Below are 23,082 nucleotides of genomic sequence, written 5' to 3'. Positions count from 1 at the left end.
GTAATAAATCTAAGAGTACACTATATTACAATATAGCTCTTTTCTAAAATTAATAAATAATTTTCTGTTTTGTAAGACTGATATTACAACTTATTACAATGTGACAAGGCTCTGTTTCTCAAATTAATTCTATTTTTAAAATATTAAGCTGTATTCTGAAGCTTTTACATGTAGTTGAGCCATTTTCACTAAAATAATTTGGTCAGACATATGCCAAAATAAATATCTTGGAAAGGCTATTTTATTTGTACTTTCTTTAACTTCAAGTAGTTGTGTCCAGAAGGAATTTTTCTTCCTTAACTTGAATGACTTTCAAGTGTCTTTTAACAAAATTAAATTGTGTTTATTTAAATTTTGTCTAATTTAATTTAACAAAAATAATGTTGATGGTCAATAAATTGTGGTTGCTATGTGCCAAGCACTTTACAGAGATTATCACTTAAATCTTCTCAAAAGGCCCTTCCTACAGGCCCTTTACAAAAGAAACTGAGGCTTAGACAGGTTAGCTAGCTTGCCAGGATCACAGAGCTAGTAAATGAAGGAACTGGAATCTGAACCCAGGAAGTCCAACAAGAAAGTCTATTTAACATGCTGCCTCTTTTGCTGTGTTAACTGCTATCATATGAAATCTAAAGGAAAGTAGTTTATTTCCATTTAATTTTTCATAGTCAAATATTTTTAATAAACATAATTTATATTAAAGTAACAGTGGCATCCATATATTCTGGGGACTCAGTCTCTGCTTAATCACTTTAGAACTAGATCAAAAGCTTTTCATTATTATATTCTTTTATTTTATTTTGCCCCTGCCATGTGAAGACAAAGGTTGAAGGTGACCGTCTATAAGCCAGAAGAGAGCTCTCACCAGAAACCAATCATGCTGGCACCTTGACCTTGGACTTCTAGCCTCCAGAACTGTGAGAAAATAAAATTCTGTTGTTTAAGCCACCCACTCTGTGGCATTTTGTTATGGCAGCCCGAACTAAGACATTCCCCCTGAGAACAGAAATGAGACAAGGAGATCTGCTATCAACACTTATTTAGCATCATATGAAGGTCCTAATTCACACAAGAAAAAGAAGTAAAAAGCATAAAGATTGGAAATAAATCTATAATCATTAGAAGATGACATGGGTTTAAAGCCTCTCTACTTTGCCAAAGAAGAGCTGTGTTGGTATATACAGGAGTGAAAGACCAAATCAGGTCTCCATTATCTACTTCTCCAACCAGGCCAGGCTAGTTCAACTAGGGTCTACCTATGAGGCCAAAGCTTGATCGTAATATCAGTGTGAGCAACTGTTTGGTCTTGGTCTCTGTGTACTTATTTCCTTTAGAAGCTGGAGGTATGAGAAATAGTGTAGAAGCAGAGGCTGTGTCAGGTGGGGATTCAGGAGTTTATGATTCTACATACCAGCTGATGAGGATGATAATGACAACGGGGGGCATGGTGGTGAAAATGAAAACCATTCAGAACATTTCCTGTTTAAGGCACTGAGCTAATAATCAGCACTTTATATGGATTATTTCCTTTAACAACATTAGCAAGTCTAATTATTATCATCTCCATTTTATAAAGAAATTGAAATTCAAAGGGGTTAAATAATTTGTTGGTATTCACACAGCTAAACCTGGAATAATAATCCATTAGTGAGTCCAATTCCAGGTTATTAGTGTTCTGATCAGAATGAAGGAACTACAGAAGTGAGCCTGTGCTCTTCTGGCCAATACTCTGCTTGGCCCGTTCTCTTTTCTCTCCCTTCCACCCCTGCTCCATGGACTTAGCTTTGGATTCAATTACCCAAGTGCATTTTAATGTGTGATCAGAAATTGAGATCTGATCAAATGTAACCAAGGCTTTATACTCCAGTATCTGTGGCTAGGTCACTGCTTCTGCCCTTGTCTTCTTGTAGCCTCTGGAATAGCCTGTGGCCAAATAATCTCTTCCAAGTATTTTTTCCAGTCCCTTGCCTTTCCATTTTTGGTTTGGTTCAGCTTATCAACATCTCCTTGAGATTTTTAAAATGAGAATCTTATAGCAAACAACAATAACAACAGACACTTATATAGTACTTTCTATGTGCCAGGCACTGTTCTGGGTGCTTTCCGTACATTAATTCTCATAATTCTCACAATAAACATTTGAGGTAGATACTATCAGTATCTCCCATTTAGATGAGGAAACTGAGGCATCAAGAGGCTGAGTAACTTGTCCAAAGTCACACAACTACTAAGATGTGAAACTAATTAGAACCCAAGTGGTCTGGCCCCAGAGTCCAGGCTCATCACTTCCTTGCTAAACTGCCACTCAAGAAGTTTTTACCCTGCCTGACCATTTCACTGAGGGCTGAAGAGTTTGTTCTTGTAAATAAAATGGGAGTTAAAAAAAATGGGGGGGGGGTGTAGTCTGGCATTTATAATGTCTATCAAACTAATAATCATGTTTATATTGTTCATCCTGGGTTTTTAAATCTAAAGTATATAGTTGTGGGACTTCTCTGGTGGTGCAGTGGTTAAGAATCCTCCTGCCAATGCAGGGGACACGGGTTCGATCCCTAGTCCGGGAAGATCCCACATGTCATGGAACAACTAAGTCTGTGCACCACAACTACTGAGCCTGCGCTCTAGAGCCCACGTGCCACAACTACTGAGCCCGTGCTCTAGAGCCTGCGTGCCACAACTATGGAAGCCTGTGCACCTACAGCCTGTGCTCTGCAACAAGAGAAGCCACCACAATGAGAAGCCTGCACACCACAACAAAGAGTAGCCCCCGCTCGCCACAACTAGAGAAAGCCTGTGCACAGCAACAAAGACCCAACACAACCAAAAATAAATAAGTAAAATAAAATAAAATAAAAAATAAGATTTCCATCCTGTTGGGAAGAAGTCTCTTGACTTTCCCCTCAGCTTAAAAAAAAAAAAAAGTAGGGGCTTCCCTGGTGGTGCAGTGGTTGAGAATCTGCCTGCCAATGCAGGAGACACGGGTTCGAGCCCTGGTCTGGGAAGATCCCACATGCCGCGGAGCAACTCGGCCCATGAGCCACAACTACTGAGCCTGCGCGTCTGGAGCCTGTGCTCCACAACAAGAGAGGCCGCGACAGTGAGTGGCCCGCGCGATGCAATGAAGAGTGGCCCCCGCTTGCCGCAACTAGAGAAAGCCCTCGCACAGAAACGAAGACCCAACACAGCAAAAAATAAAAATAAATAAATTTATTTTTTAAAAAAGTATATAGGGCTTCCCTGGTGGCGCAGTGGTTGAGAGTCCGCCTGCCGATGCAGGGGACACGGGTTCGTGCCCCGATCCCGGAAGATCCCACATGCCGCGGAGCGGCTGGGCCCGCGAGCCATGGCCGCTGAGCCTGTGCATCCGGAGCCTGTGCTCCGCAACGGGAGAGGCCACAGCAGTGAGAGGCCCGCGTACAGCAAAAAAAAAAAAAAAAAAAAAAAAAAAAGTATATAGTTGTATCACCAAGTATAGGTATTAGTTCCTTCTAACAAGAATGTGGCAATCATGAACATTTCAACCTTAAATTAAGAGCGCACTTGGGACTTCCCTGGTGGCGCAGTGGTTAAGAATCCGCCTGCCGATGCAGGGGACACAGGTTCGATCCCAGGTTCAGGAAGATCCCACATGCTGTGGAGCAACTAAGCCCGTGAGTCACAACTACTGAAGCCCATGTGCCTAGAGCCCGTTCTCTGCAACAAGAGAAGCCACCACAATGAGAAGCCCTTGTACCGCAACAAAGAGTAACCCTCTCTTGACGCAACTAGAGAAAGCCTATGTGCAGCAACGACGACCCAACGCAGCCAAAAATAAATAAAATAAATTTATTAAAGAAAAAAAAAGAGTGTCCTTAGAATCACTGACTTACAGCAGTCAGAAATTAAAAATAAAAAAAGGACAATGCCAATAGCTAAAAAGGTTTTGGGAGTTAAGTATTTTTAAAGGCAAAATCCCTCATAATTATCAATTATCAAGGATTAGTGAAATAGTTTCAGAAAACAGGAACAAAATCAGCAAATGAAATATGAATATAAAAATTACCTGCAGTCCAGCTTTTACAAATTCTGTGTTATTTTAAGCAACTATGACCAAAATAGATCCCACCGACTAGAACCCTCTTAATGGCACCTGTGAAATCATCCATTAGTGTAAATGTTTTTTTCTGCACAGCTTCTAAATCTCCCCTGTAAAGCAAAGCCTTAATCCACTAGGAAAAAGCAACAAAGTCTGTCACTGCCAGGGCACAGGAAAAGACTAATTATAACTGGAGGAGGTGGAGAGGAGAAAAAAAGAAATCTCTCTACTTCTGGGGGAGAGGCAAGGAAATGTCTTTGGCCAAAGACCCCAGACACCAAGTAGAGATTTCCCACTGCTGGGAGAGAAGTGGGAAACACTGCAAAACCACTCACAAATATAAGACAGAGTTTAGCTGCCAGAGAGAGAAGGAACAGAATCACTGAAAAAGCTCTAAGCTCTCCACCTCGTTTCATGGAGGCCCAGGCACATAGTGCCTCCCTAAGACTGAGGCTCACCAGAACAACAGAGAACTCTCCCTTAGCCCCAATGCAACCTAGTACAGAAAGACAGCAGCAGTCTATCCCTCGGGGATCTGTGCTGGCTGACTGAAAGCTGACGGTGGAGTACTAACACTAAGAAAAAGTCTCTAGCATCTAGCCCTCCAGGCTTAGGCAACAGCCCACTGCTAGAGGACCGTGAAAGCTATGGTGATTTGACAGAACTCACAGCAATAATAAAATCCAGATCCAGGCCAGCTTCTGACTAAATTGACTCGACCTCCCATAATAATGACAAATACTATTGATCTCAGCGTCTATAGTTCCACGCATGACTGGAATTTAACAAAAAATGAGAAGATGCACATAAATGTAAGCAAAACAAAATAAAAAAACAAAAAACCATTTTCAAGAGACAAAGCAATCAACAGAAACAGACTCAGAGCTGATCTGAAATTTAGATCTATGACACAGACTTTGAAATCACTATGCTTACTATGGTAAAGAATCCAGAGAAAAAGATGGCCAATATACCTAAATAGATGGGGAATTTGAGCAGATAAATGAAATCTCTAAGAAATATTAAAATGGAAATACTATTAGAAAAAGAATAATATCAGAAATGAAAAAATCCTTCAACAAGCTCATCAGTTGACTAGACACAGCTGAGGAAACAATCAATGACCCTAAAGATAAATCAACAGAAATTATGTACACTGAAACACAAAGAGAATAAAGGGTGAAAATTTAAAAAAACGCAAAACCATAATATGTAAAAGTTGTTGAATATAATATTAGAATCTAACATATGAGTAACTGAAATCCTAGAAAGAAGAGAAAGGAGCAGAAAAACTATTTGAGAAGATAATGGTTGAGAATTTTTCCAAATAACGAAGGACATCAAGAATCCTAAGCAGGATAACTCCTAGACATATCAATCAAACTGCTGAAAACCAAAAAGAAAATCTTGAAGGCAGCCAGAGGAAAAAACACATTTTTTATACTAAGGAACTAGGAAAAGAATTAAATCAGACTTCTTGTTTATACTATGTAAGCTATAACACAGTGGAATGACATCTTTAAAATATCAAAAAAAAAAGAAAAAAAGCCAATCCAGACTTATTTATGGAGTAAAAATAGCTTTCAAAAATGAATGCTAATTACTTTTTCAGACCCTCCCCCTCCAAAGAAAGGGCCAAGAGAAATCATTGTTAGCAGACATGTGCTACAAGAAATGTTAAAGTTAGTTCTTCAAGCAAAAGCAAAATTATTCCAGCCAGACATGGGATTTTTAAGAAAACAGCAACTTTGGGAAGCAGTTTGGCAGTTTCTTATAAAATTACACATACACTTATATGATCTAGCAATTTCATTCCTAAGCATTTGCTCAAGAGAAAATATATGTCCACATAAAAACCTGTACACAAACATTTATAGAGGCTTTAATCATAATTGCCATAAACCAGAGACAGCTGAAATGCTTACCAACTGGTGAATTAATAAACAAATTGTGGTACAGCTGTACAATGGAATACTACTCAGCAATAAAAAAGTACTACTGACACATGCAAGAACATGGATGAATCGCAAAAGATTATGGTAACTGAAAGAAACCAGACATACAAAACTATACTGAGGAACAAGAAATCATTGTTGCCAGTGGATGGAGTGGGTAAAGTGGGTGGTAGAGGGGGAGGGAGGGAGACTGAACAGAGTCATAAGAGAACTTTTTGGGGTGATGGAAATATTCTATATTGATTGTAGCAATGGTTATAAAGATACTTCATAATAGAACTTACACCTATTAAGGGTAAATGTTACTTTCTGTAAATTATTACCTCATCATTCAGACTGGAAAAAAACCTTATAAACACCAAATCAGTGTGATAATAGTTATCCAGATATAAAAACACTACAACTGTTTTTTTTTTTTTTTTTTGCGGTACGTGGGCCTCTCACTGTTGTGGCCTCTCCCGTTGCGGAGCACAGGCTCCAGACATGCAGGCTCAGCGGCCATGGCTCACGGGCCCAGCCACTCCGTGGCATGTGGGATCTTCCCGGACCGGGGCACGAACCTGTGTCCCCTGCATCGGCAGGCGGACTCTCCACCGCTGCGCCACCAGGGAAGCCCTACAACTGTTTTTATTTTGTTAAAATAAAAACACACTAGTCACATTATATAAAATTTATTCCTCAAAAAAATTTTGTATCACCTGATAAGAGGATAAATGTATTTTATTTAGAGCATATTAATGGAAGTCAGAGAAGCATATTATCTAAGCTGTAGATTACCAGACTAGCATACTAAATAGTTGGATTTCAATCATTAAAGGTCAAATAAGTACAACTAAATGTCTATCTAGGGAAATGCTGATTAAAGGGCCAAGGAAGGTTAATGGGATTTGGGCACACTATCCTTTTTGTAAATGATTTTAAATCAGGTGAAGTCTGAAGTACTTAGAGACTAGCAGGGGTTCTGACCTTTACGATAAGAAATATTCTCAGGTTATTGTCTGGCATGAGTGGAGACAGCACAGACTTGATATGCATTTTAGAAACATGGCAATGTTTCTGGTGAAAAAATGAATTTATTGGAGTTATTTTAAATTATTTTTAGTGCATTATAAAGTTTTGACCATATTTAGAGTGGTAATCAAAAATGGACAAAGATGAAAATAACTTTTATAAAGTGATTTTTTGTAAAAATCAATTTATGTGAATTATTTCCATGCTTTTATCACTGTAATGGCATAATTAGGTTAAATATTCAGGTACTATTTAAAATACAAACACAAACACATTTACATATTACATATATATTTAAAATAATCAGAGGTATTTCAAGTCCCTTTCCCTAATCTCTTTTCGAAGTATGCTGTTCATTATCTGAGTCTCTTGGTGGGGTATATATTCAACTGTATATTTGTCTTTGTTATTTTTCACTCTCTTTATCTGATCTATTTTCTTTCCTTTTAAGGTTTAATTTTTACTTAAATATGCATATGAATGGATAACTGTTCTACATCAAGTTTAAATAATAACTAAACATCCATGTGCACAACACCAGCTCAAGAAAAGGGAAGATTATTTGAAAACTTTCTGCATCCCTCTGTGAGCATATCCTCCTCCTCTTCCCAGAAGGAACTACCAGTCTAAAAATGTGTTTTTCGTTATCTTCTTTGATTTAAAAATTTTACCATGTCTGAATGGATCTCTCAATGTATAGTTAGTCTTGCTTGCTACTGAACACTCTATAAAAGGTGTTTTTTCCACTCAACAGATTTCCTGATACTTCTCCATGCTGTCAGGTGTAGCTGTGGTCCATTGTTTGCACTGCAGAACAGCTTAATATATGAAGATACCACAATACCTTATCTATTTTTCATGTTTTCCTTCTGATAATTCCATCCTTTCTCATATTCCTAACTATGGTAGAATTTCAGAAATATTCTATATAATTCTTAAAGTATTAAAGAATTTAAGTGCTTACAAGAACAATTTTTCTTAACCACAGTCCCCTTCAAGTTGCATTTAATCCCACATCTGCTTAAACCAGTTGTACAATTACATAATTTAAATACATTCAAACCAATTCAATATGAATGAATTGGAAGGAAGTTTTTCCTCTGAAAACAAAGTTAATACTTTGGAAAGACAGTAAAGGCAAGTAGCAAAGTCAAATTGTTAGTGAATAAGATGTGGAAAGACAATTGGAAAGAATAGGTTTTAAAAATTTCAGCCCTGTTTTCTTTGCAGGTGTTTTAAAAACTCATCACAGTTTAAGGAAACCAAAACAATACATTGTGATTGGTATAAGACAGTCAGAAAAGACACACTTAAACATCAAAAGACTGGTTAAAAATGTACATTCTATAAATGTACATTTATAGTTCTTAAAGCATTTTTAGTTTTATGATTAACAGATTTTTTTTCCCACATGGATCAATTATCATACCCAATCAGTTCAGTAAATTACTCTACTGGATTTATTTACTTCTACTTTTATTTCACAAAGTATTCAGGTAGTTTACAAGGAAATAAACCCTAGTAAGATAAATAAATTTAAAATAAGAAAATTGAAGCAATAGGTAAATAGAGTAGAAAAGAAAGATGCAGCCAAGTAATATTAAAAAATGAATGTCATGTTTCCATTACACTTTGCTAGAGACAAATCTGTCTCTAAGTTTCCTAGGAATCAATATAACAATGCAAACACAATCAGTTATGATATTCAAATTATCCAGGAGCTTAAAAACAAACTTGATACTTAGAAAAAAACATAATTATCTATAACACAGAAAAATTCTCTAGTAGATAATCACATAGGTTATTTATAAGATAATAACTGAAATTAGCAGCAAACCCTTATAGTAAAAACAGTTCAGAAGTCCCACAGGACTGTGTTTTGATGAAATATATAATATGAAACATATACACATATAAATGAATGTAAGATATGTTGATGTGTTAATATATTTTTAAATGAATGACATGATGTCAGAATATAGTTTAGTAAAAACAATTGTAAGGAGAGCAATTATTCTATGATCTAATTTCCCCATACTCTGACAATATGCATTAATCCAGGATTAGACTTCAGAGTGATTTAAAGCAGCAGCTCTTAAAATGTTTTGGGGTAACACACCACTTTGAAACTGATGAGAATCTGACCAACTCCCCCAAACCTTAAATAGGATTTCTGGGAAATTTAAGTACTTCGCAAAATCTAACCACGAATGCCTTGGGTATATAACTCAAGGTTAAAAACTCTTGTAGTCATTGTGATTGTAGGTCCTTCATACAGTACTTGAAAACCATTTTCTCTTAGCATTTTGAAAGGTGTTGAGCTCATTTAAGTGCGTTCAAGATTACTCCTCTTACCAAGTACCTGGAGTGAAGCTAATTTAAACTGTAAGTTAAATGTGGAACCATATGCTTTTAATGATCTATTGAGCTAAGGTAGGATTCACTTCCTTTTCTAAAAGCTGAGCTTAATAAAGACACAAGCCTCAGCACATCACTCCAGTTGGAAGCTGAGGGAGTACTTGTCAACAGAGCCAATATTTTCCTTGGAAAGCAATTTGGGTACACTCTCAATACGAGATAAACAACCAGAAATTCCATGCCATAAAGTATGACTGAAACAATTTTAGCCTATAAAAATAAGTACTCTATTAAATAAATCCAACTTAGTAAAGCATCCGGTAAAGTACACCCTGTTTTGTTTTGGTTTTTTTTTTTGCGGTATGCGGGCCTCTCACTGTTGTGGCTTCTCCCGTTGCGGAGCACGGGCTCCGGACGCGCAGGCTCAGTGGCCATGGCTCACGAACCCAGCCGCTCCGTGGCATGTGGGATCTTCCCGGACCGGGGCACGAACCCGTGTCCCCTGCACCGGCAGGCGGACTCTCAACCACTGCGCCACCAGGGAAGCCCCACCCTGTTTTTAAGCAATGTAAATTCTGAAATATGTAACAGATTGAATTACTGGTCTCAAGTCTTTATTCCTCTGTGGTAATAATACAACCACACCCTTGCCATTGCCTCACTGTAGGCAAAGTGCATATCCCTGCCCCATAACTTTGAGCTTAGTTATGTGACTTGCTTTAATGACAGTAGGTAAGCAGATATGACATGAGCAAAAGCTTTAAATGTGTGTAACTGGGCTTACTCTCCTGGGCTCCTGCCTTTTGCCAAAAGAATATACCTCAGTCAGCTACTGGCTCAAGGAAAAGGAGAAACAAATGGAGCAGATCTGGACCCAAAAAACAGTCTGGAACTAAGCCCAGGCTCGGCCTTGATCAACTGAACCCCAACCCTGTATGTAAGTGAGAAATAAATGTTTAGGTTTATATGAGTTTGGGGATGATTTCTTATGAAGCTTTACTGTGGCAATTACTGACAGACAATTACAGCCTGTAAGATGTAAAATATAAATATCAATAACTGAATTGCTATATGGACTATTAACTATAAATCACTGGGGGCTTACATATTAAGAGAATTTTTTTTTCCTTGAGGGAAGGTAATAATATACCAAAATAACAGTTCTCATCCACTTTGACTATTTTACTAAGATATATTTCAGACTGTTTTTCCATCTATAAGATTATGTTCAAATAGCTCAGGTGTGTACCAAAAGCAGGGAGGCAAGTCCAGTTAAGTCCTGATGGGGATGAGTATTTTTAACCTTGAAATTATTTAGAATTGCTGGTGCATGGTGATAAAAAGAAGATCGAGGTATAGTTGGTTTTCTTATTGTTTTTAAAATCTCTACATGTAATATATCCCCTTATTGATTGCTCCTGAGACACACTGCTCCCTCTACCTTCTCAACCCCTCCCCACTGTGAACCACTAAAACAACTCATTATTAGGGCACCAAATTCCAAAAATGGAATTTTCAAAAATAACTTACACAAAATACCTAAGTTACATAGATCAAGTGCAGGTAGTACCAGAAGTTCATTCAGTTACTTCATAAATATTAAAAGCTTTATAAAAAGTTAATCACAATGAAAAAATTAAGGTCTTTGAATTATAACCAAATTGGCATCATAAAAAAATTATCTCAAATGTAAAATCATCCAACTAAGATGGTGCTTAAGTCACTCTATCAATATATTAAAATCATACAAACCATTTAGCTCCAAGTTCCATTTTCAATATATTCTACTAAATTTCTTTCTTCATTACTCTGGTTTTAAACATGTAGATAACCATGTCAGCAACACTGAGGGCCAGTGAAAAATAAAGAGTACTAGCACTCCTGGATTATCTTTTAGTCAAGTAATATATAGGTAACAAAGATTGTAAAAAATGAGGCAAATCTCATTTTCAATTATCTAAGTAATTCAGTAGGATAAAGTGTTTACTTTTTAAATTAAGTTTTATTTTTTAATCTTAACTTTGTCTTCCAGTTTTATTTATATAATTGACACATATAGCACTGTATAAGCTTAAAACGTACAACATAATGATTTGACTTACATACACCATGAAATAATTACATTAAGTTTAGTGAATATCCATCACCTCATATAGATTAAAAAAGAAAAGAAAAAACAATTGTTTTCCTTGTGATGAGAACTCTTAGGACTTACGCATCTTAACAACTTTCGTACACACATACAGCATTGTTAGTTATATTAATCATGTTGTACATTATAGCCCTACTTCTTATGTATCTCATAACTGGAATTTTGTACCTTTTGACCACCTTCACCCAAATCCTCCACCCCTGTCTCTGGTGACCATAAATTTGATCTCTTTTTCTATGCGTTTGTTTGTTTTTTGAAGTATAATCGACTACAACTCTACGATAGCTCCTGGTACACAACGTAGTGATTTGATATTTCTATACATTGCAAAATGATCACGGTAAGTCTATTTACCAAAGATACTGTATTATTATTGACTATATTCCTCATGTTGTAAATTGCATCCCTGTGACTCATTTCTTTTGTAACTGGAAATTTGTACCTCAATTTTCCTCACCTATTTCACTCATCCCCACCATCCCCTTCCCTGTTTGTTCTCTGTATCTATGACTCTCTTTGTTTTGTTATGTTTGCTCATTTGTTTTTAGATTCCACATATAGGTGAAATTATACAGTATTTGTCTTTCTCACCCTCTAGATCCATTCATGTTGTCACAAATGGCAAGATTTCATTCATTTTATGGCTGAGTAATATTCCATTGTATATAAGTAAAGTTTTTTTTAACTACTCAAAAGAAGCTATAATAATTAAATAAAAATTTTATTGATAATCTAAAAAAAACCCCGCTGTCATTTCTTGATTTTTCACATGACAGTAAATAAAAAGGACATTGTTAAACAGTATAGTGTGTGAATAATCTTTTGAAATTCTGAAACTATAATCCGTCCAATTTCAGAATATTCAGAACTATCTTAATTGGAAGCTGCAACTAAGATGAAATTCTTTAACATTAGAGAAATACATACCCTATCTTGTGCATAAAATATAATATGTATGTAATGTTACATGTAATATATAATGATATATTTACTCTATCTTCTATATATTACTGCTGGCTTTGTTTTTATGCAATTAACAAATCCCAAGTCATTGGTATAAAAGCATAAAATAACTAGTAAAAGAATTAATCCAAATGAATGTCCCCATAATATTTTAAAACTTTTACTTAGCAAAATTTACTTACATTTAATATCAAAAGTTTACATACCTGACCTTCCAAAAACTACATCCCAAGGAGAACTAATGGGCTGTTCTTCTCCTTTAGCTCCACCTTCTTTATCTGTACCTTGAATTCCAATGCCAGCTACAGTGCTCACCATCTCAGCTTCTAGGTCAATCTATAGACATTAATACAGGTTTCATGCAATGCATCTATTTCCAGTAGAACATACAGAAAACATGTACTTTATTTACAGTATGTGTGAACTTATTATATGTTAATTAATAAAACTGAGTGGTTTTTAGTGTGTAAAAAAAAACATGTGCAACATAAATACTTAAAAAAGCTTTAAAAAAAGGCTAATCAAGTACATGGTGACCTTGTTACTGGAATGCATAAAACTCAGTCCTTTCCATTTCTCCATCTGTCCACTCCCCCACTTTCCTCTTACTCCCCTCCCTCATCATGCCTCTACCAGAACTGCTGTTGATCTCATCTCAGCTATAAAATATTTTAAAAGAAGGTGAAATTTGAAAATTTAAAGCAGAATCAAGGAAAACACTTGCTTCTTAAATTAAATGTATGTATTTCAATTATGCTTGGCTAGTAATTGACACATATGGAGCTTAATATGTGGTAAGAACTAATCCAAGTATCATCCATCCATCCATCCACCCATCTTAATAACCCTATGACTGTGATTTTGATTACCTTAGAGGAAACTGAGGCACAGATCATTAAGTAAGATCCCAAGATCCCACAGCTAGTAAGTCAAGGATCTTGGATTTGAACCAGTTCTAGCTCTACTATGTTCTATTGCCTCTGCTTCATAAACCAAAAAATCAATGCATTCTACTGAAAAAAGATGCTCTGGTTTCATCTCCTGAGACACTTTCAACATTTTATCATGAAAATTTTCAAACATAGAGAAAGCTGAAAGAATATTGCACCAAACATCCATATATCAACAGTTCACTGACTTGCTTTATCACATATCTCATCCAGCTATCAATCCTTCAATTCATTTACATTTTTTGATGCGTTTCAAAGTAAATCATAAACATTAGTACACTGTCCCTAAATATTTCAGTAAGCTTGTCATTAAATACAGTTCCATATTTTTTCAGATCTCCTTTTTCCTTTGAGGCAAAACTTACAATGAAATGCACAAATCTTAAGTGTATCACCTGATAAATTCTCAAAAATGCATAAACCTGTGTGGCCCCAACTTATATAAAGATACAGAATGTTACCTTCACTCCAGAAAGTTCCCTCATACCTCTTCCCAGTCATTCTTGACCCCAGTGGCAAACAGTGTTAATTTTTTTTTCCACCACAGATTAGGTGTAACTCTTCTAGGATCTCAGATAAATGGAGTCATACAGTAATAAACTCTTGTGTGAGGCTTCTTTCATTAAACATGTTTGAGATTTATTCATGTTCCTTTTTATTGCTGAGCAGTATTCCATATAAGGAATACATCACAGTTCATTTATGTATTTTCTTACTGACAGACAGCTGGGCTATTTCCAGTTTGGGGGCCTTCAAACAGAGTTGCTATTAATATTCTTGTATAAGCCTTTTTGTGGACATGCTTTCACTTCTCTTGGGTATACACAGAGGACTATAACTGCTATGTTATAGGGCAAGTATATGATTAGTTTGATTTAAAAACTCCCAAAAGGTTTTCTCCAGTGCTCTATCATATTCTATTCCCACCAATGATGTATGAGAGTTCAAACTACTCCACATCCTTGCCAACCTATGGTATTGTCAGTCTTTTTAATTTTAACCATTATACTGGATATACAGTGGTATTTCATTGTGGTTTGAACGTACATTTCCTTCTCAGCTCATGATGTTGATCACTTTTCTATGTGCTTGTGGTCATTCTTGTATCTTCTTTTGAAAAATATTCAAAACTTTGGCTCATTTTTCATTGGTTTGCCTTCTCATTTTTCAGTTGTAGAAGCCTTTATATTTCATGGATACTAATCCCCTATATAGATGTGTTTTTGTGAATTTTTGTGACTATTTTCTGACAGCCTGTGGCTTTTCACCTTAACAGTGAAGTTTAATAGAAGTTTTACATTTAGATAAATTTGAATTTAGTTTTTTTCTTTTATGATTATTGTTTCTGTGTCCTGTCTTTGAGAAACCTTTGCCTACATGCAAGTCACAAGGATATTCTCATGTTTTCTTGTAAAAGCTTCAAAGTTTTAGCATTTACATTTAGGTCTGTGATGCATCTTGAATTGATGTTTGTATATGGTGTGTGAAGTAGGTGTCATGTTTACTTTTTCCCCATGTTGGTATTTAGTTGTTCAAGCACAATGTGCAGAAATGACTTTTCTTTCTCCCGATTGATTTCATGCTTTTTAGAAAATCAAGTGACATGTATACACTGATGTGTATACAATTGATGACTGATAAGAACCTGCAGTACAAAAACAAACAAACAAACAAACAACTAATACTTAACTTTCTTTGGGTTATTTGTATGGAAATATGTTAATATAAATGTTTCAGACATTACATGAAATTTCTAAAAATCTTGTATGTTCTGGTATAATGTTATAAGTCATAATTCTAGTTATTACTTTAAAATGTATATCTCAGAAATAAGTTAATTTCCTTGTCAACTGCATTATTACAACTTTCATCAGATCTTTAACCATGGTCATTTTTAAGTCTTTTGTTTACTAATTTTAACATGATTAGGTATTAAATGTTTTCCAATGTTTTTCTGAATCTAGTGAAGCATCATCTTTTATTCTGTTACTATGGTGAATTACATTGATTTATTCTGGTGATATCCTCTTGCATTATTTTTAGTAGCTGCTCTATAATATCTTGAAATTGTAAAGAATATTCATCAATGTAACTTTATTTATATTTTGACTGAACTCAAAATCTGCAAAATATAATCTGCAAAAATACCATAGGCAGCTACAGATGGGCCCTTGAAATAGATCTTGATTTAAGAAATGTATCACAGAAACTGATAGGATAGTTTAAAAATTCCTCTTGGAAGAAGCCCTGGGCCCAGATGATGTTACAAGGGAGTTTCAATAAATATTCAAAACTATTAATTCCTATGTTAGACAAATTATTCCAAAAAACAGAAAAAGAATGAAAACCAGCTCATTTGATGAGGTTAGTGTGACCTTGATTCCAAAATCAGGTGAGAACAGTCAAGAAAATATAGAGCCATTTAATTTTAAAATATTAAATATAATTTTGGATAATCAAATCCAATTTGACTTTTTAAAAAATTCATGATTAGTAAGGTTTATCCCAGGATGAAAAAGATGGTTCAACATAAAAAATATATATAAATATAATTCATCACATCAGAATACTAAGGGCAAAAAACTATAAAATTATTCCCATAAATGTAGAAAACGCATTTAATAAAATCATATAATAATTCTTAGTAACAAGGAATAAATTTTCTTAACTTCATAAATATTTTATTTCCCAAAGCTATGGAAAATATTAAACTTGTGGAGAAAGTTTACAAGAGTTCCATTTAAGACTACGAGCATGACAAGACACCCACTATGGCTGTAATGCTTAAAAGCAATATAATAAAAGGAAATGGGAAGTATAAAAATAAGAAGGGAAAAGATAAAACTGTCATTTGTTCCTTTAAAAAATATAATTTACTTATATGAGAAAGAAACAGAAGTTTTTGCAGAAATGGATAAGTTGATCCTAAAATTCATATGGAATTGCAAGGGATTCAGAACAGTCAAAACAATGTTGAAAAAGAAATAAGTAGGAGGATTCATACTTTCTGATTTCACAACTTATTAAAAGTTATAGGAATCAAAACAGTGTGGTATTGGCATAAGGACAGATACATAGATCAATGGAATAGACTTGAAAGTCCAGAAATAAACCCATGCATGTATGAATAATTTTCTAAAGGTTGCCAAGACTATTCAATGGTGAAAGAATAGTCTCTTCCATAAATGGTTCTGGGATAACTGGATATCCACATGTAAAAGAATGAAGTTGGACTCTTACTTCATACCATATGCAAAAATCAACTAAAAATGGATCTAAGATCTAACTGTGAGAGCCATAACTATAAAAATCTTAGAAGAAAACATAGGAATAAATCTTCGTGACCTTGGATTTGGCAGTGGATTCTTACATGACACCAAAAATATAAGCAATGAAAGAAATAAACAGATAAATTGGGAATCATCAAAATATAAAACTTCTGTGCATCAAAAGACATGATTAAGAAAGTGAAAGGAGGAGGAGGGAGAAACCAAGATGGCAGAGTAGAAGGACGTGCTCTCACTCCCTCTTGCGAGAACACCAGAATCACAACTAGTTGCTGGACAATCATCGACAGGAAGACACTGGAACTCACCAAAATAGATACCCCACATCCAAAGACAAAGGAGAGGCCACAATGAGATGGTAGGAGGGGTGCAATCACAGTAAAATCAAATCCCATAACTGCTGGGTGGGTGACTCACAGACTGGAGGACACTTATAACACAGAAGTCCATCTGCTGGAGTGAAGGTTCTGAGCCCCACGTCAGGCTTCCCAACCTGGGGGTCCGGCAACGGGAGGAGGAATTCCTAGAGAATCAGACGTTGAAGCCTAGTGGGAATTGACTGCAGGACTGGGGGAAACAGAGATTCCACTCTTGGAGGGCACACACAAAGTAGTGTGCGCATCGGGACCCAGGTGAAGAAGCAGTGACCCCAGGGGAAACTGAACCAGACCTACCTGCTACTGTTGGAGGGTCTCCTGCAGAGGCGGTGTGGGAAGGGGGGGCTGTGGCTCACCGTGGGGACAGGGACGCTGGCAGCAGAGGTTCTGGGAAGTACTCCTTGGCATGAGTCCTCCCAGAGTGTCATTAGCCCCACCGAAGAGCCCAGATAGGCTCCAGTGTTGGGTTGCCTCAGGCAAAACAACAAACAGGGAGAGAACCCCACCCATCAACAGTCAAGCAGATTAAAGTTTTACTGAGCTCTGCCCACCAGAGCAACAGTCAGCTCTACCCACCACCAGGCCCTCCCATCAGGAAACTTACACAAGCCTCTTAGGTAGCCTCATACACCAGAGGGCAGAGAGCAGAAGCAAGAAGAACTACAGTCCTGGAGCCTGTGGAACAAAAACCACATTCACAGAAAGATAGACAAGATGAAAAGGTAGAGGGCTATGTACCAGATGAAAGAACAAGATAAAACCCCAGAAAAACAACTAAATGAAGTGGAGATAGGCAACCTTCCAGAAAAAGAATTCAGAATAATGATACTGAAGATGATCCAGGACCTCGGAAAAAAGAATGGAGGCAAATATTGAGAAGATGCAAGAAATGTTTAACAAAAACCTAGAGGAATTAAAGAACAAACAAACAGATGCACAATACAATAACTGAAATGAAAACTACACTAGAAGGACTCAATAGCAGAATAACTGAGGCAGAAGAATGGATAAGTGACCTGGAAGACAGAATGGTGGAATTCACTGCTGTGGAACAGAATAAAGAAAAAAGAATGAAAAGAAATGAAGACAGCCTAAGAGACCTCTGGGACAACATTAAATGCAACAACATTCGCATTATAGGGGTCCCAGAGGGAGAAGAGAGAGAGAAAGGACCAGAGAAAATATCTGAAGAGATTATAGTAGAAAACTTCCCTAACATGGGAAAGGAAATAGCCACCCAAGTCCAGGAAGCGCAGACAGTCCCATGCAGGATAAACCCATGGAGAAACATGCCAAGACACATAGTAATCAAATTGGCAAAAATTAAAGACAAAGAAAAATTACTAAAAGCAGCAAGGGAAAAATGAAAAATAACATACAAGGGAACTCCAATAAGGTTAACAGCTGATTTCTCAGCAGAAACTCTACAAGCCAGAAGGGAGTGGCATGATATACTTACAGTGATGAAAGGGAAAAACCTACAACCAAGATTACTCTACCCAGCAAGGATCTCATTCAGATTCGATGGAGAAATCAAAAGCTTTACAGACAAGCAAAAGCTAAGAGAATTCAGCACTACCAAACCAGCTCTACAACAAATGCTAAAGGAACTTCTCAAAGTGGGAAACACAAGAGAAAAAAAGGATCTACAAAAACAACCCAAAACAATTAAGAAAATGGTCATAGGAACATACATATCGATAATTACCTTAAACGTGAATGGATTAAGTGCTCCAACCAAAAGACACAGGCTTGCTGAATGGATACAAAAACAAGACCCATATATATGCTGTTTACAAGAGACTGACTTCAGACCTAGGGACACATACAGACTGAAAGTGAGAGGATGGAAAAAGATATTCCATGCAAATGGAAATCAAAAGAAAGCTGGAGTAGCTATACTCATATCAGATAAAATAGACTTTAAAATAAAGAATGTTACAAGAGACAAGGAAGGACACTACATAATGATCAAGGGATCAATCCAAGAAGAAGATATAACAATTATAAATATATATGCACACTACAGAGGAGCAACCCAATACATAAGGCAACTGCTAACAGCTCTAAAAGAGGAAATCGACAGTAACACAATAATAGTGGGGGACTTTAACACCTCACTTACACCAATGGACAGATCATCCAAAATGAAAATAAATAAGGAAACACAAGCTTTAAATGATACAATAGACCAGATAGATTTAATTGATATTTATAGGACATTCCATCCAAAAACAGCAGATTACACTTTCTTCTCAAGTGCGCATGGAACATTCTCCAGGATACATCACATCTTGGGTCACAAATCAAGCATCAGTAAATTTAAGAAAATTGAAATCATATCAAGCATCTTTTCTGACCACACTGCTATGAGATTAGAAATGAATTACAGGGAAAAAAATGTAAAAAACACAAACACATGGAGGCTAAACAATACGTTACTAAACAACCAAGAGATCACTGAAGAAATCAAAGAGGAAATCAAAACATACCTAGAGACAAATGACAATGAAAACACGACGATCCAAAACCTATGGGATGCAGCAAAAGCAGTTCTAAGAGGGAAGTTTATAACTATACAAGCCTACCTCAAGAAACAAGAAAAATCTCAAGTAAACAGTCTAACCTTACACCTAAAGGAACTAGAGAAAGAAGAACAAAACCTAAAGTTAGCAGAAAGAAAGAAGTCATAAAGATCAGAGCAGAAATAAATGAAATAGAAACAAAGAAAACAATAGCAAAGATCAATAAAACTAAAAGCTGGTTCTTTGAGAAGATAAACAAAATTGATAAACCATTAGCCAGACTCATCAAGAAAAAGAGGGAGAGGACCCAAATCAATAAAACTAGAAATGAAAAAGGAGAGGTTACAACAGACAACACAGAAATACAAAGCATCCAAAGAGACTACTACAAGCAACTCTATGCCAATAAAATGGACAACCTGGAAGAAAAGGACAACCTGGAAGAAATGGACAAATTCTTAGAAAGGTATAACCTTCCAAATCTGAACCAAGAAGAAACAGAAAATATGAACAGACCAATCACAAGTAATGAAATTCAAACTGTGATTAAAAATCTTCCAACACACAAAACTCCAGGACCAGATGGCTTCCCAGGTGAATTCTATCAAACATTTAGAGAAGAGCTAACACCTATCCTTCTAATCTCACCAAAAAATTGCAGAGGAAGGAACATTCCCAAACTCAGTCTATGAGGCCACCATCACCCTGATACCAAAACCAGACAAAGATACTACAAAAAAAGAAAATTACAGACCAATATCACTGATGAACATAGATGCAAAAATCCTCAACAAAATACTAGCAAACAGAATCCAACAGCACATTAAAAGGATCATACACCATGATCAAGTGGGATTTATCCCAGGGATGCAAGGATTCTTCAATATACGCAAATCAATGTGATGCACCATATTAACAAATTGAAGAATAAAAACCATATGATCATCTCAATAGATGCAGAAAAAACTTCTGACAAAATTCAATACCCATTTATGATAAGAACTCTCCAGAAAGTGGGCATAGAGGGAACCTACCTCAACATAATAAAGGCCATATATGACAAACCCACAGCAAACATCGTTCTCAATGGGGAAAAACTAAAAGCATTTCCTCTAAGATCAGGAACGAGACAAGGATGTCCACTCTCACCACTATTATTCAACATAGTTTTGGAAGTCCTAGCCACGGCAATCAGAGAAGAAAAAGAAATAAAAAGAATACAAATTAGAAAAGAAAAAGTAAAACTGTCACTGTTTGCAGATGACATGATACTATACATAGAGAATCCTAAATATGCCACCAGAAAACTACTAGAGCTAATCAATGAATTTGGTAAAGTTGCAGGATATAAAATTAATGCACAGAAATCTCTTGCATTCCTATACACTAATGATGAAAAATCTGAAAGAGAAATTAAGGAAACACTCCCATTTACCACTGCAACAAAAAGAATAAAATACCTAGGAATAAACCTACCTAGGGAGACAAAAGACCTGTATGCAGAAAACTTTAAGACACTGATGAAAGAAATTAAAGATGATACCAACAGATGGAGAGATATACCATGTTCTTGAATTGGAAGAATCAATATTGTGAAAATGACTATACTACCCAAAGCAATCTACAGATTCAATGCAATCCCTATCAAATTACCAATGGAATTTTTTACGGAACTAGAACAAATCATCTTAAAATTTGTATGGAAACACAAAAGACCCCGAATAGCCAAAGCAGTCTTGAGGGAAAACAACAGAGCTGGAGGAATCAGACTCCCTGACTTCAGACTATACTACAAAGCTACAGTAATCAAGACAATATGGTACTGGCACAAAAACAGAAACACAGATCAATGGAACAAGATAGAAAGCCCAGAGATAAACCCATGCACCTATGGTCAACTAATCTATGACAAAGGAGGCAAAAATATACAATGGAGAAAAGACCGTCTCTTCAATAAGCGGTGCTGTGAAAATTGGACAGCTACATGTAAAAGAATGAAATTAGAACACTCCCTAACACCATACACAAAAATAAACTCAAAATGGATTTGAGACCTAAATTTAAGACCAGACACTATAAAACTCTTAGAGGAAAACATAGGAAGAACACTCTTAGACATAAATCACAGCAAGATCTTTCTTGATCCACCTCCTAGAGTAATGGAAAAACAAAAATAAACAAAGGGGACCTAATGAAACTTAAAAGCTTTTGCACAGCAAAGGAAACCATAAACAAGACCAAAAGACAACCCTCAGAATGGGAGAAAATATTTGCAAATGAATCAACGGACAAAGGATTAATCTCTAAAATATATAAACAGCTCATGCAGCTGAATATTAAAGAAACAATTAACCCAATCCAAAAATGGGCAGAAGACCTAAATAGACATTTCTCCAAAGAAGACATACAGGTGGTCAAGAAGCATATGAAAAGCTGGTCAACATCACTAATTATTAGAGAAATGCAAATCAAAATTATAATGAGGTATCACCTCACACCAGTTAGAATGGGCATCATCAGAAAATCTGCAAACAACAGACGCTGGAGAGGGTGTGGAGAAAAGGGAACCCTCTTGCACTGTTGGTGAGAATGTAAATTGATACAGCCACTATGGAGAACAGTAAGGAGGTTCCTTAAAAAACTAAAAATAGAACTACCATATGATCTAGCAATCCCACTACTGGGCATATATACCCAGAGAAAACCATGATTCAAAAAGATACATGCACCTCAGTGTTCATTGCAGCACTATTTACAATAGCCAGGTCAAGGAAGCAACCTAAATGCCCACTGACAGACGAACGGATAAAGAAGTTGTGGTACATATATACAATGGAATATTACTCAGCCATAAAAGTAATGAAATTGAGTCATTTGCTGAGACGTGGATGGACCTAGAGACTGTCATACAGAGTGAAGTAAGTCGGAAAGAGAGAAACAAATATCGTATATTAACGTATGTATGTGGAACCTAGAAAAATGGTACAGATGAACCAGTTTGCAGGGCAAAAGTTGAGACACAGATGTAGAGAACTAACGTATGGACACCAAGGGGTGAAAACTGTGGTGGGGAGGGGATGGTGGTGTGCTGAATTGGGCGATTGGGGTTGACATGTATACAATGATGTATATAAAACTGATGACTAATAAGAACCTCCAGTATAAACAAACAAACAAAAAAACAACTAATACTAAACTTTCTTTGGGTTATTTGAATGGAAATATGTTAATATAAATGTTTGAGACATTACATGAAATTTCTAAAATGTTCTGGTATAATGTTATAAGTCATAATTCTAGTTATTTAAAATGTATACCTCAGAAATAACTAAATTTCCTTGTCAATTGCATTATTATCGACTTTCATCAAATCTTTAACTGTGGTCATTTTTAAGTCTTTTGTCATTTACAGACAGTTCTGGGTGTACT

At 36.1% G+C, this 23,082-nt stretch overlaps 1 protein-coding gene across 1 annotated transcript in view; it reads right to left on the bottom strand.

Annotated features, from left to right (window-relative positions):
* NHLRC2 (NHL repeat containing 2) overlaps positions 1–23,082 on the bottom strand; it is a 66,068-nt gene that overhangs the window by 19,672 nt on the left and 23,314 nt on the right. The window contains exon 5 of the mRNA XM_082631902.1: positions 12,721–12,850. Coding sequence (XP_082488028.1) covers positions 12,721–12,850 — 130 coding nt within the window. The remainder of the gene's footprint in view (positions 1–12,720; positions 12,851–23,082) is intronic.

Source organism: Mesoplodon mirus, assembly GCF_964341445.2.
Source record: "Mesoplodon mirus genome assembly, chromosome: 2".
Taxonomy (NCBI): domain Eukaryota; kingdom Metazoa; phylum Chordata; class Mammalia; order Artiodactyla; family Ziphiidae; genus Mesoplodon; species Mesoplodon mirus.
The sequence above is the reverse complement of the archived record's forward strand: the minus strand, read 5'-3'. Positions and strand labels throughout refer to the sequence as shown.